Source organism: Globicephala melas, chromosome 15 (assembly GCF_963455315.2).
Source record: "Globicephala melas chromosome 15, mGloMel1.2, whole genome shotgun sequence".
NCBI classification, from domain to species: Eukaryota; Metazoa; Chordata; class Mammalia; order Artiodactyla; family Delphinidae; genus Globicephala; species Globicephala melas.
In genome coordinates this window covers 81,392,199-81,407,371 of record NC_083328.1, presented here as the reverse complement: position 1 = coordinate 81,407,371, position 15,173 = coordinate 81,392,199, and the positions used below count along the sequence as shown (strand labels likewise).

Sequence of the window (15,173 nt, the reverse complement as noted above, 5' to 3'; positions counted from 1 at the left end):
AGAAACTAGGACCTCGAGGTGGAACACAGTGGGCACTGTTTTCGGAAACTGACTTAGGCGCCAATGGTGAGTGCTGAGTCCTTTTGGTTCCCTGAAAACTCTTACTCTGTTTAAGGCACCTCCTCCAGGCTGTCCTCCAGGCTTCCTGGGTCAGGTGGCAACATGGTCATATAAGAGTCTGCTGGCTGGGTGAGTGATGCTGTGCACAGGGAATTCTGAGATGGCTGGCTTTACTCGAAAAGGGATGAAGCCTACCGAGGGCCTGGAACAGGAAGCCGGGGCCGGGAGCATGCATTTTAAAAATGGTGCCCACGCTATATCCTGGAAGTGCCTCTCAGGGGTCCAAGGAACTGCCTCAGGGGGTGGAAGAAAGGAAGCCAGGGGGCCCGGGTCCCGACACCCACCCAGCCTCCTGTCGTGTCTCCCTTCGCTGCTGGGTTTCTGAGTCAGAGTACATGTCAAGCGAGTGTTCTGCAGCGAAAAGGAAAAACAGGTCTGAAAGCCACTGATTTAAATTAATACAGCAGATAGCGTTTAATTGAGTTCAATGGTTTTTCCCGTCAGTGGTTTTGCTATCAGAACTTGACACTTTGCGGGCAGAGCCCCGGCAGCTCTCAACGCCTTAAAGGAGAAGGAAACTCTGGCTCCCCGACGGACCCGTCTGACCTCGGTTTCCCCACCTATAAAATAGGGGGGTCTCAGCTTGACCTTCCACATGGTGCCTGCGAGGCACAGAGGACTTTTGGGGAACCGGCGAGTCTGTGAGCTGTGGCAGCGAGCAAAGCCAAGGCGTCCTGACCCCCGAGAACACGCACGGCTGGGGTGTGCCGAGCGGGAGAGCCGGCCCAGAAAGGAGACCGGCAACCAGAGAAGGCCCTGTGCGTCCACAGAATGCGAGGCCCCGTCCAGTGTGTGGTTCGTTCGGGTTGCCCGGAGGACCTGATAAACGAACATCTGGAACAGAGGGACCAGCGGAGGGCTTGAGGCAGCCCATTGTGAGCCCACCAGTGGCACGACACTCTGTATACAGAAGGCGCTCCGTCAATGCCTGGAGAGCCCTTTTGCTGTTTCTTCTGAAGGACCTTTTTCTCTCTACTCTCTTCCCCTATGGATGACGGTGGAGAAAAGCATTGCTCAAAAGAAGTACTGATTGACAAAAACCTGTGAAGTTAGCCACGACAGAATTCTTGTGGAAAGCCGAGACCCAAGGTTTTGTCAAAAAGCACATTTTAAACATTCCCGTTCCAGTTACACAGGATCCACCACTGAAAGGTTTGTGGAATTGTTCAAGGACACTAACTAGTGGCTTCTAGGCACTAACCAGTGGTTAACTCAGAAAATCCAAAGTGTGGCACCGTGTCACCTCTGGGTAGCATTCTCTCTGCTCACACCTCCCCACCTGGCTCTGTCCTGCCCCCTCCAACCCCACCTAACCCCTCCGTCAGGGGTTAGGGGATTCTTTGCAGGGGATTCCATCACAAAGGGCGTCATCAGAGTTCCCTGTTTGTGGTGGTTCAAATAAGAAAATCACAGCAAACAAATCCACCTTTTCTATAAAAGTTTATTTTGTGATTCTTGTTCCAAGAAGTGTTAAGGGAAAACGTTGAAATCATGTAGAGGTAAGGAACTACGGTATATAAAAATAATTTAAACACACACATTAATAACAAAGCAACGTCGCTTTCTAGCAACTACTAGTAGGTGATCTTGCCCGAGATTTTTCCAGAGTTATTAAATGTGCTTTAGACAACAGACACACACACACGTACACATATATACGGCTCAAGTGTCTTCTTGTGTGCATTCCGGCTAACTGATACAGCGGAAGAGAAGGAGCAAAAAAGACTCTGAGCCTGAGGCCCCTAAGCTGAACGAAGGTGCATCGCATAGTGGACTCTGGAGCTGCCGAGATTTCCCTCCACAGCCTCATTAGTGACTAGCCTACTCTGCTGTGGTCTTATCAGAAAAATTAAGGGGTGTCTTTCGATCGGCCTCTGGGTGCGGTCATTGCGGTGCTGCAAGCAGTGAGAACTCAGGAAGCCCCATCCCTCTCTCTCTCTCTCTCTCTCGCTCTCGCTCTCTCGCTTGCACTGTACGGATTGGAGGCGGAGGACCAGGTGAGGTCTGGGGTGTGACTACATCTGGCTGATTCTTTGCTTCAGGGCCAGGACCTCGCTCTCGATCTCGTGGGGGAGGTCGGCATTCACCTGCCCCTCCAGGTACTTCTGGATGTCTTCCACCTCCTCCTCCCAGAACTCCTTGGAGATGTGGAAGAGCTCCTTCACGCTGACGTCCCCCAGGCCCCGAAGGTCCAGGGCGTCCTCGTCCGGGATGTAGCCGATGGGCGTGAGCTTGGCGCCCCCCTCCCCGCCAACGCGGTTGAACATCCACTCCAGCACCCTGGAGTTCTCGCCGAAGCCCGGCCAGAGGAACCTGCCGGCCTTGTCCTTCCGGAACCAGTTGACGTGGAAGATCTTGGGCAGCTTGGCCTCGGGGCGCTGGGCCATGCTGAGCCAGTGCGCCAGGTACTGGCCGAAGTTGTAGCCGAAGAAGGGCCGCATGGCGAAGGGGTCGTGCATGATGACTTTGCCTGTTAACAGAGGGGCTCTGTTGGTAAATGATGCCTCAGAGGACGCTGTTGGCACGTTTACTGTTGACACGGCCACTTGGCTTTCTCCACCTCTCTACACAGAGAGACACAGGGAGACAGAGACAGAGAGGGAACACAGAGACAGAGACACAGAGACAGAGATAGAGAAACAGAGCCAGAGAGAGACGAAGACAGACATGCACAGACAGAGAGGCACAGAGAGAGAGAGAGACACAGAGGCAAAGAGGCACAGAGACACAGAGACACAGAGACAGAGACAGAGAGCCACAGAGACAGAGCAGTCCATCTCCCTTCTCGGCGGCTCCAGATTCTGGCCGGACTCACCCTTGTGTTCTGCCGCTGCCGTGGCCTCCGATCTCATGGCCGCACCCACAAACACGCCATGCTGCCAGCTGAGGGCCTCATAGACCAGAGGGACACCTTTAGCAGGAGAAAGAAACGTTCTTTACAGGCCTTGACACCCAGACCCCTCGGCCGGCGATGCCATCTCACAGATGGAAAGACACAGCTGTGTGTCGTCTTTCTAACTGAGCTAATTCTGCATCCCCAGAGCTAAGGGCAGATGCCGCCACGTCAAGTTACAGCAGGAGGCCACGCAGCCGAAGTCAATCTGGGGGCGGCATCACAGGACCAAGGATCCAGAAGGTCTAGGCGGCCAGAAAGTACGTTCTAGCCTGGGGCTTGCTCATTACCCTGCCGTTTGGGAAAGGAAGCTCTGCATCCCTGACACCCTCCGAAAAGGTCACGGCAAAGGGGAGAGTGCGCCACGTCCTCTGGTCCCCAGCCCGAATGCAGGGGAGCCTCACCAACAGGTCGGCGCCCTCCGAAGATGATGGCCTCGATGGGCACGCCGTCCGGAGACTCCCAGTCAGGGTCAATGATGGGGCACTGGCTGGCAGGGGTGCAGAACCGCGAGTTGGGGTGGGCGCAAGGCTCCCCTACAGCAGCAAGAGAGGAGAGGCCCTGAGCGTCTGGCCCGACACACACGCCCGTGGGCTGGGGCCCCAGGCCTCCCGGGGGGGCGGGGTGCGCTTACCATCCTTGGGGTCCCACTCCTTGCCCTTCCAGGAAATGAGCTTGATGCCCGGGGCCAGTGGCTGGTCAATGCCTTCCCAGTAAACGCCCCCATCGCTGGTCTCGGCCACGTTGGTGAAGATGGTGTTCTTCTGGATGGTCTTGATGGCATTGGGGTTTGTCTTCACAGAGGTTCCAGGAGCAACACCAAAAAACCCGTTCTCTGGGTTGATGGCCCGCAAGTTGCCTGGAAAGTTTTAAACCAGGTAGTGGAAGTAAATACCAGCAAAGCATAACATATATTCTCATATCTCACCAGGCTAATTTCTGTACCAAATTCTCAAGTCTTTTATTTTTATCCTCCTGCCTAGAATCTATTTCTCTTTTTTCATCCCAGCATTATCAGTCAACTCTGATTCTTTCTTCCACACCAGTTTCCCACCAAGCTTTTTTTTTTTTTTTTAGTCTTTATTGAATTTGTTACAATATTGCTTCTGTTTTATATTTTGGGTTTTTGGCCCGAAGGCATGTGGGATCTTAGCTCTCCAACCAGGGATCGAACCTGTACCCCTTGCACTGGAAGGTGAAGTCTTAACCATTGGACCGCCAGGGAAGTCCCCCAGCAAGCTATTTTAATCAATTTATTATACAAACAAACAGCAATATAGGGTCCCATTTCAATCCAGATTTGATATGAGATTAAAGAATGCTGATGGAATACATCTGTCTGAGCTTTGGCAAGAACTGAAATAACTGAATTAAAAATCCAAACGCTGTGGATTTAAGAGAATTTGGTACGTTCTGAAAGCCAAAACTTCACTTAGGTTCAATTATCATCAACAACACTTGGGCCTAAAAGAGTCACCTTGCTGGTCAAATTTCATCCAGGCGATGTCATCCCCCACACACTCTACTTTCCACCCTGGGAGGGTGGGGTTCATCATGGCCAGGTTGGTCTTCCCGCAGGCGCTGGGAAAGGCAGCCGCGAAGTACTTCTTCTGGCCCTTGGGGTTGGTTATGCCCAGAATCTGTTGGAGGCAAGATTTCTCCTTAAGCACTTCGTTCCTTTCTGCCCCAGAGGTGCACGCTTTAGTCTAGGAGGGTGTCTCCATCATCGTTACTGATGGAATTTCTAGACCTGTCCTTGGAGCACGGTCGGAACTCTGAAGCGGTAGGGGTTCGCCACTTCCCCTCCTCTGCCCGACCCTCTACAGCGCGCAGTTAGAATTTCCTGCTTCTTACCAGCATGTGCTCTGCCAGCCACCCCTCCTCCTTGGCCAGCCGGCTGGCCATCCTGAGAGCAAAGCACTTCTTCCCAAGGAGAGAGTTCCCGCCGTACCCACTCCCGAAGGAGATGATTTCTCTGCGGTCGGGCAGGTGGGCGATGAGTGTCATCTCCGGGTTGCAGGCCCAGTTGTTAACCAAAGGCTCTGCACGGGAGGACACGCCCACATCAGTGTGCACCGTCCCCGCCTGGGTTTAAGGCGAAGCTTGCTTTTTGCTGTTTGTTTTTTTTCAGTTCTAGCTTTTGATTTTGAAACAGTATGCTTACTTTGTAAAGGCAAAGGGCACCCCACGGAATGGAGGCATTTGACAAACTCCCCGTCCCCCAGCACTTCCAGGACGGGCGTGCCCATTCGCGTCATGATGCGCATGCTGGCCACCACGTAGGGCGAATCCGTCAGCTCAATGCCGATCCTGGACAGAGGCGAGCCCAGGGGCCCCATGCTGAATGGGATGACGTACATGGTGCGACCTGCAGGGCCGGTGGGTGGGAAGCGGTGAGAAATGACCCCGGACTCACAAACAACCACCACTGTTTCCCTCGGTGGACCCTTCTCAAGATTCCGCCTCTGACAACATCACGCCTTGCTTGCCACCAGTGCCCCCGAGTTAGCAGAGTCCACTGAAAAGTGGCCAGAACTCCAAAATCAAAGAGTTTTCATAAATGTGCAATTGGGTTCCACCAAGCTATCTTAAGTCCACATGTGTAGAAAGCGTTTTCCTGGTCGCATAAGACAGTCTATAAAACCAGAACTGAGACGTACATTTTCAATACGCGGCCAAGTTCACATGTGGAATGTAAGGCTCTCTGGGGCCGGGGGAGTTTCTATGACGAGTAACATTAGGGCAGACGCAATAATAAAAGGTTCGCTGACATTTTGCTCAAATAAACGTTTCACTCACCTTTCATGCACCCTGGAAATCGGGCACTGAACGCTTTCTCAAAATCCTCCTCGGACATCCAGCGACCCAGCTGGCTGAGGCCGGTTTTGGGGATGGGCACCGTATCTCTTTGCTCTTGAGTAATGATGACCGTCTTGCTTTCAATTCTGGCCACATCCCTGGGGTCAGTGAGAGCCAACCAGCTGCAAAAAGCAAAACTACACAGGTGAGGACTGGAGAGGAAGCGCTGCTTCTCTGCACGGCACCTGCGTCCTGGACGCCCTCAGCCCCGCGCCATTCACGAAGGGACCAGTTGTTCATCATCCCTTTCTTCCCACACCTGGCCGGTGCCCAGCGCGCTAGCGAGGCTCCGGCAATGTGGACACAGCCGTGCCGCCGGGGACACAGTCAGGGAGACACACACCAGACCAGGAGCTAGTCTGTTAGGACAGGGACTGTCCGACCTTCCTTTGGATCGGGGACCTAGTTTGCAGACAGCGTTCGCATGCGCCCCCTCTTTGACGACTTGGGCTGCTCTGCGAACGTCATAAAATTAAGTTTCTGTGGTTCTGGCTCTTTTCCTAAGCTTTTCAAGAGTCTGCAAACCACACAGCCCCGGCCCGGCCCTGCCCAAGGCCCTCCTCCACCACTTCCCCACCTGCACCCTGGGCAGCGCGGAAGGGCCCGAGGCTGTGCTCACCAGTTGTCATACTTCCTCAGCCTCTTGATCACACCCTCCTCCTCCATGCGGCCCAGCAGCTGCCGGTTCTCATCCTCAGAGCCGTCGCAGATGTGGATCTGGTCGGGCCAGCACAGCTTGGCGTTGCTCTCCACGAACTCTCTCACGGCCTGGGGCAGGCTGTCCAGGGTGCCCTGGACAACTCTGGCTGAGCAGCTGAGACCACCTGAGAGCTGGGGAGGCATCTCTGCGGGGCTGGGCTGAGGGGCACGGGCGCCAAGTTTCCTGCCATAGAAAAAGCACAGGCTTCCTGAACAAAAACAACCACGGAGGCCCCCCAACTCCACGCGCCTTGTCCGGGTTGCACCTCGCCAGACAGTCGGGGCTGGGAGGAGAAAAGAAAGCCAGTTCCTGTTAGCACTGCAGTTTGTGAGAGACATAAACGAACAGCTCTACCTACCTTTCTTCTCTTTGGACGATCCGGATCAGGGACCCAAAGGTCTCTTTCAAGGCTCTTCCCGCGGGTGAGTGTGCGTTCCCAGTGGGAAGGCCCTGTCTGGTGTTTGGGGCCAGAACTTCCTGGCTTTAAATTCCATGAAGGACAGAGGTCCAGCCCCTCAGCCACACCCAAGGAGGCTCATCTCTGACGTCAGGGGCTGGTCTTTGGATCACGGCCACGGTCAGTTATGCTTTGGACCGGCTCACCACAATAACCCCCAGGGAGATAATCATTGAACAGACAGTTGTTAATGAGTGCTGGAGGCCTCCGGCCCCTGGTCCAGCCATAGCAAACCTTACACAACTGCTGATTGACGAAACTCTGACCCAGTCCCCTGCTGATGCAAAACACAGGCCCTCCCTCTGACAGGCAGGTGGGACAGAGCACCGGCTTGGGGGGACCTCAGGGCTTTTGGCAGTACGTCTTGTGTACGGACCGCTGCTGGTTGGTAGAACGAGACAGTGGTGAGGTATCACCCCACAGTCAAAGGCCAACGGGAAGAACACCCCCAAATGCAACGGGATGGTGTGCGGCTGTTGGCAATTGTCTGACCTAATTAGGGGTGATTAACCTTATAGAGTGTCCATGGTGCGCCCCCTGCCCTCACTCCAAATAGAAAGAAACTCCGCGAGGGCAGGGATTTCTGCCTATTTTCTCCCTGTTTTGTATGCACAGTTCCTGGCACACGGTAGGCGCTGAATGAATAAGTGCAGAGCACTGTTGTAAGCTCTTTGTATCGACTTAACTCCTTGCCACCATCTGAGGTGGTGCCCACGAACAGTCTGTGTACAGACAAGGACACTGAGGCACAGGGGGCCCAGCGGCTACTCCCCAATGCGGGGCTGGTGGGTGGCAGAGGGAGGGTTGGAACAGGAGCCGCTGGGCTCCGGAGCGGCACACCGGACTGCCCCTTGTGAGGAACCTTTGCCCCTTCTGGAACCTTCCATGTATTGTCCGAGGAGTTCCGGCTGGGTGCAGTTATTTCTGGAGTCGACTATACACTTTTTGTCGCCCTTGCAAATCTTAGCGTCCGGGGAGTGGAGGGGGCTGGTTTTGCTAGATTACACTTGAGCAATGAGACCTTTATAACAGCTGCAAAGAATCTGCTTTGCAAGCCGTCAGAACGTCAGTCGAATTTAATGACCTATGGAGCTGCTGGCCAGTGTCGAGAACACTAGGTGAGAAGTCGGGAGAACGGGGCCAAGGCCCGACGCCCCCCCCCCAGCCAGCTCCACAGCTGAGTGGGCGCCCCCTCCCCGGAGGAGGGCGGTGGGGAGTTGCCCGCCTCCCCCGTGGAGGCTGAGCTGAGATGGCTCCGTGACTGTGTCTGCAAGGCGCCGTGACCATCACGAGGCGTCGGGAACGACGATCTCAGACCGGGAGTACTTGGAGGACCATCCTGCGGGGCTTTGCTTCCACTGCCGCGCTGGGTGTGCACGTGTCACCAACTTCCACCCAAACTGTCAGCCCATCGCTAGGTTTCATTTACTCAGCTTTTTAATTCAGCCAGCCGAATCTTTCAGTATAAGTACGACAGGAGATGTCTCTGTTTAAAGTCATTTGCCGAGATGGTCACTGGAATTCATTCTTAATGATGCTATCAGCCACACAGAAGTGAGTGTCCTGTCTAATTTCAACCACAATGTGATGCTCCGTCACTGGGGACACTTCCTCAGCATCTGACATCCGTGAAATTAGCCATTCAAAGGCACAACCGTACATACACAGGACACACGTTTACACCAGTATGGCTGATCTCCCCGAGTGGGTAGAGATTCCCATTTTGCCAGTAAAAACTGTAATAGTTAAACCAAGTCCCCCCAGAACCGAGTCCCCTTACTGAGTTTATGGTTAATCACTCTATCCAAAACTGTTCCCTGGCTCTCTGACCTCAATCCCTTTCTCGTCACCTCTGAACTCCATGCTCTGCTAACTGAACACTAATCAACCAGCATTAGATGACTGAGAACATTGATGTCATAACATCACTAACGCACGGAAGCTGCTGCTCTAGATCTCATCGCTAACTTACAAACGCGGGTTGTTTCTCTAGGGCAGTGTGAGCTCACAGACCCCCGAGCCATGGACCACCTGGCCAGAGAGTCACATATCAGAGAATCCTGAGCCCTGAAACTACGATTAAGAAATGTCACAGAAATGTCACAAGACAATGATCAATCCCATTTCTTTGTTCCTCCCCTTTAAAACACCCCCGACTCAAAGACCAAGATGGAGTGGATCTGAGGCTTGTCTCCCATCTCCTTGCCTGGAGCCCTGCAGATAAACCCTGACTTTGCTGCAAACACCCGCTGTCAGAGTTTGGCTTTCTGCACCTCCCTTGATAACCATCAGTGCCAATGGGCTGCGGACCCTCTGCTGGTGCGCGGCTTCTCCTTTGCAGATCCAGCAGCAGCCCAGGTCCCTTTGGCCTGGGGATCTGGCTGGAGAATCCCCTTCTGGACCAAGCATCGGCACCCCTAGGCAATATTTTAGGCTTGTCGTGAAGGAATGGTTTGGGGATTGGAAGATGTCTATGGGTAAGCAACCGGCACAAGGGTGCGGGCCGAAAACTTTTTTTTAATAATTTTCCATTTTTTTCTTAGACTATTTTTTTTTATGATTCTTTACATTTTAAAAAAAATTATTTTATTTTTTAAATTTATTCTGGCTGTGTTGGGTCTTTGTTGCTGTGCGCGGGCTTTCCCTAGTTGTGGTGAGCAGGGGCTTACTCCTAGTTGAGGTGCACAGGCTTCTCATTGCGGTGGCTTCTCCTGTTGCGGAGCACGGGCTCCAGGCGCGCGGGCTTCAGTAGTTGTGGCACGTGGGCTCAGCAGTTGTGGCTCACCAGCTCTAAAGCGCAGGCTCAGTAGTTGTGGCGCACGGGCTTAGTTGCTCCGTGGCATGTGGGATCTTCCCGGACCAGGGCTCGAACCCACGTGCCCTGCATTGGCAGGCGGATTCTTAACCACTGCGCTACCAGGGAAGCCCTCCTCCTTTTTCATTCCTCCAATTAAGGTAGGACTATGCCTCATTTCAGCAGGAAGTAGGCCAGAGTGGTCATCACCCTGTTCCCTCAAAGATTTGGGAAAAGTTAAAACAAGAGTGGGGATTGAAACTGAGCCCCCCTTACCGACTTTAGGACTAATCTCTCTATCCAAAACTTTATTCCCTTTCTTGTCTCCTCTGACCACAATCCTATGCTAACTGAACACTAATCAACCAGAATCAGATGACTAAGACTGCTGTCGTCATCGGTAACATCATTAACGCACTGAAGGTGCTGCCGTGGGTCTCATCACTAACATACAAACTCAGGTTGTTTCTCCAGAGCAGGGTGAGCTCACAGACCCTGAGCCATGGACCACCTGGCCAGAGAGTCGTAAGCCAGAGAATCCTGACCCCTGAAACTATGAGTAGGAAATGTCACAAAACGATGGTTAATCTCTGTTTCTTTGCTCTTCCCCTTTAAAAACACCCCCAACTCAAAGACCAAGAGGGAGTAGGTCTGAGGCTTGTCTCCCACTCCCTTGCTTGGTGCCCTGCAAAAAAATACCCTTACTGTGCTGAAAACACCAGCTGTCAGAGTTTGGCTTTCTACACCATGGGCACAGGAGCCCTTGCTCCATAACAATAGGTTAGATTCCCTTGAAGAGTACCTAGATGAAAAACAAAAAGGAGAAACTAGAATTTATGTGCAGTTCTACATGCTACCAACACTGACAAGGTTTTTACATTGAGTCTCCTGGAGAGAACAAGTTGGTTCAGTTAACATGTAGGAGCAGTGAGTCATCCAACCGTCCCCTTACGCACATGTACATGATGGAAGGATGGTACTATTCCTTTGCAAGTGTCCCTTGTCAAAATGTTAAAAGTAAACATTGGACCCAGATTTACCTAAAAGTACTGAGTTCTCTAGAAGAAAAGAGTGATACAGAGAGAAGCTAGGGTTTTGAGGACTCACAGGCAAAGTTCCCTAATCCCTCTGTTGATGATGTCTTAGGGCTCCAGTCTGCCCCTGTCCTTGGAGACTCCCTGCTCCAAAGGGGACTCACTGAGCAATGTCTTCAAAGGGCTGACCAGTGACACTGCGTCTTCCCCATTTACCCACGGGCTTAGTTGTAAGTAAGTCTCAGAACTGAGTACCAGCCATTGGTTTCCACAGGGACCTGCAAGGGCAGCTCTACTGTCACCCTGCTGCTGGAATCCCTGAGGACCTTCAGTCAAACCCCCCCATGGATTTTTCAACACACTCCAAGGTGGCTGGGGAGGGTGGGTGGCCACCTCTGGCCAGCCCACCCTGTGAGTTGCATTTGTCGTTTCTGCATTTGCAAACACAGCAGGGACCCCCAGCCCCAGCTTTCCTGGGGCCACTTAAGCACATATGTCCTAATGAATAAAGTTGCTCTTCTTCTGAAGAAACATCTAAGGAGTTGAGTCCACATACAAAACCTCTTTGTTGAAAGGAGAAAGACCAGACACTAAAAAAAAAAATAGTTTCAAACCTAAAGGTATCATCTTCCCTACGCCTTCCTGAGGTCACATACACATTTTCTGTTGTCCTAAGCTGCAGCTAGCTGTCCCCAGGGTCCTGAGGAGTGAGGGAGAAAGACTTTGAAAAGCCTACGGGATGCCTGCGTGGATGGAGCCATCAGGAGGGCAACATGGAAACCAGGGCAGGGCCAGGACGAATGAGCAGTTGAGGCGAGGGGTGAGGAATAGCTCCATTCCAGATAAGCAATGGAAAACAAAGCCATGCACTTGGGTGGCGTCTCCCAGAGGATTCTGAGGACAGTTTGGTTGACATCCATTGGTCAATGGTTACCTTGAGGCCAATGAAATAAAAATTCCAGAGACCATCAACACCAGTGCTTGCAGTTCCTGTACAGCCAGGATCTGTGGTTTCCATCCTGTGCTCTGAGGGATTTGGGGGCACCCCTCTGAGCCTCCCGGAGAAGGAAGGGGGAATGGCCAGGTGAGATGTGCTCAGAGCCTTCCTCACCCGCAGCATCTCTGACTTCACCCGTGGTGAGTATTATATTAGACTGCCACATTGGATCTCTGTTTGAACAAGGAGTTTCAGAAAACACTGGAAATTCACCACTCACAACCAATTCTTTCATTGGAGGGGTGGAACTGCTGAGACCCAGAGAGGGCAAATAAGCCATTTTCCCAAGCAAGGGCTGTCAACTGCAAGCCCGAGACCTCCCCACTCCACCCCACCATCAATGGGGGTGATGGAGAGGCTCATGACACCCAGGGAATGACCACAAAAATGCCCCTCAGTTCAGGAATCTGAATTCGTAGGTCAGCATGCCCCTTTCCTGGTAAAGATCAAAGGGACAGCAGTTTTCCAGAAGGTGATAAGAAACCAACAATGTAAGTCCCATATCTTGTCCTGAAGCCAAAAGCATGTGCGCAAATCACCTCTGGGTGTCCATTGCCAGGGATGCGACTCCGTGGGCACCAACTGGCCCAGGCGTGGAAGTTTCCAACGGCAGGAAAACACTGTTCAGTCGTGTAATGATCTGTGCAGCACCACCTGCCCCTGGCAATCCCAGTCACCCACCCCGGCTGTGTTTGTTAGGGACAAATATTTAGATGTTCTACTTTTATGGGGAAATCTTAAAAGTCTCTGAAGCGTGGAGGGTTTTTTTTGTTGTTGTTTGTTCGTGTGTTTGTTTTCTACAGAGTTGAATGAGTTGAGTTCCTATTTTAAAGCCATAGAATCATATCATTGAAAGGGTCCTTAAAAGGTGATGTTAATCCAGCTTAATGGGTTGGGGGTCTCCCTCAGGGGTGATGAAAGTTCTGGAACCGGATAGAGGTGGTGGTTGCATCACATTGTGAATGTACGAAATGCCACTGAATTTTACACTTTAAAGCGGTTTATTTTTTTTAACATCTTTATTGGAGTATAATTGCTTTACAATGGTGTATTAGTTTCTGCTGTATAACAAAGTGAATCAGCTTTACATATACATATATCCCCATATCTCTTCCCTCTTGCGTCTCCCTCGCACACTCCCTAGCCCACCCGTCTAGGTGGTCACAAAGCACCGAGCTGATCTCCCTGTGCTATGCGGCTGCTTCCCACTAGCTGTCTGTTTTACATTTGGTAGTGTATATACGTCCATGCCACCCTCTCGCTTCGTCCCAGCTTACCCTTCCCCCTCCCCGTGTCCTCAAGTCCATTCTCTATGTCTGCGTCTTTATTCCTGTCCTACCCCTAGGTTCTTCATGACCTTTTTTTTTCCATTCCATTCCAAAATGGTTGATTTCATGCTATGAATTTCACCTCAGTTAAAAACCAAAAAAAAGATTATGTAGTGCCGTTTTTATGTGCAAGATGTGGGACAATGGCCCAGTGTGGGAGCAGGTATGTTGTGTGTGGGGGAGGGGCGCTCACCGGAAGGCCACTCTAGGAGGCAGGTGGGTCTCCGGCACACCCACCCGTCCCCCACCAGTTTTCTACTCCTCCTGTGTGTTTTCACATGACTTGCAGTGTGGAGGGCGTTAGCTGGGTGGTGGGGCTCCAGGAGGTCTTTGAAAATGCTTGTGCCATCGTTACTGAGCGTCCCTGGATCGGTCCCTTACCCTCTACGGTCTCAGTTTCCTTATCTCTAAACTGAGCCGGTCCTTCCGACTCACAGTGCCCTCGATTTCAGGTGCTACGGGGTAAGCAAGTCCATTTTCCCAGAGCGTGTGCAGCAGAGTGAGAACAGATTCACCGCCAAACACCGTTCCAAGCACACTCACAGAGAAAAGACAGCACCATCAGGCAAAGCACGGGGCAAGAAGAACTAATTGCATAGTTACCAAAAAAAAAACAATCCAACGCACTTATCTTGCAGCGAGAAAATGGAGCCACTTTGCAGAGCAGTTAACTCTATCGGAAATAATGATAATCGCTCGGGAACTGAACGCTCTCTTTCCTAGAGCTCCCTGGTAACGAAGCAAGTTCTTCCACATGCCTGCAGTGTTGCGGCTCAGAACAAAAATGTCTTTTCCGATCCGTGCTGGGGATAATTCCTAAAACTCAGTAAATCTCACACTCTCAGCTCTTCTCCCAAGGGTGGGAGGTGGGATTCACAGCACTGGTACTCGGGACACATCCCCCAGGATCGGGGTCCAGCCAGCGTGTCTCATCAGGGACTGGGGCATCTAACTTAGCCGTGATACCCTAAAATACTTCCAAATTGAAATACAGAGGAAACGGAGGCCCCTCAGGATGCTGCTCTCATATCCTAGTACCAAGTCAGAGCCCTTCTACCCATACGCAGAAAACCCTGTTTGAACAATGACCACAGAGTCTGATGGAAAAAGATGCCAGCCCACGAGCCCCTTTGCCTAAACTAGTCTGTGCTGCTTGGAAGAGGCAACCAAGTAAAATAAATGGTAAAGGTGGAAAGAAACTTTCATTTTGGTGTTTCGGATATTTCAAGAAAAGATAAAATTGGCAAGGGGGTGAGAAATCTCTCGTGGGTACCTAGAATCACAGGCCAACACAGATGGGGAAGATTTGTCTCGTCAGTAAGTTGGTGTTTCAGCCGGGAGAATGGGAAGCAGGGGCTGGGGAGACCTCTGCCCTGCTTATGTCTCTGGCATTCTTTCATTTTCAGTCAGGCAGAACTCCATCCTGCAGCTCTGCCGAAAGCCGAGGTTAGGCAAGTTCTCTTTCCCTGGCTTGGTGCAAGGAAGGTGTGATGCAACAGGCCTCTTTCTCAATCCTTCTCTGCCTTGTTGGGGGCTGACCTGGCCAGGACCAGCAGGGTCTAGGGCACGGACGCCTGTCTCAGGGGCTGGCCTCCGCACACAAGCCCCTGTGGGTCCTCTCTCCAAGCGGCAGGGCCCACTGCTCCAGGGTTGGAAGGCCATGAGAAGTCCGGGCTTTCAGACACCAGCTTCTATATGTACAGACGTGGGCCAACCTCACTGAGCAGCGGCCCCGCTTTGACCATTCCGGTGATCAGAAACAGGGATTGGTTCAGTATTTCTATCTGCAGGAGGGGCCTATGGTGTCCTTTTGGGGGCAGAGTAGTGTTGTAGCCGACAGCATGGACGCCGGAGGCCGAGGCTCCCATTCGTATCTGGACCATGTGGCCCTCCTCAAGTCATACCCTTTCTATGCTTCCTCAGTTCCCTCAACTGTCAAGTGAGGATTATTACAGAACTTACATCAGAGGGTAGCCCCGGTCATACTTGGT

At 52.1% G+C, this 15,173-nt stretch overlaps 1 protein-coding gene across 1 annotated transcript in view; it reads right to left on the bottom strand.

Moving 5' to 3' along the window:
* Positions 1-1,587: 1,587 nt before the first annotated feature.
* PCK1 (phosphoenolpyruvate carboxykinase 1) overlaps positions 1,588-15,173 on the bottom strand; it is a 58,495-nt gene continuing 44,909 nt past the window's right edge. Inside the window, exons 3-11 of the mRNA XM_030841614.2 lie at positions 6,492-6,755; positions 5,813-5,994; positions 5,178-5,381; positions 4,868-5,055; positions 4,491-4,653; positions 3,648-3,872; positions 3,418-3,549; positions 2,936-3,031; positions 1,588-2,590 (exon numbers count right to left, since the gene is read on the bottom strand). Coding sequence (XP_030697474.2) covers positions 2,136-2,590; positions 2,936-3,031; positions 3,418-3,549; positions 3,648-3,872; positions 4,491-4,653; positions 4,868-5,055; positions 5,178-5,381; positions 5,813-5,994; positions 6,492-6,755 — 1,909 coding nt within the window. The 3' untranslated portion in view covers positions 1,588-2,135. The remainder of the gene's footprint in view (positions 2,591-2,935; positions 3,032-3,417; positions 3,550-3,647; positions 3,873-4,490; positions 4,654-4,867; positions 5,056-5,177; positions 5,382-5,812; positions 5,995-6,491; positions 6,756-15,173) is intronic.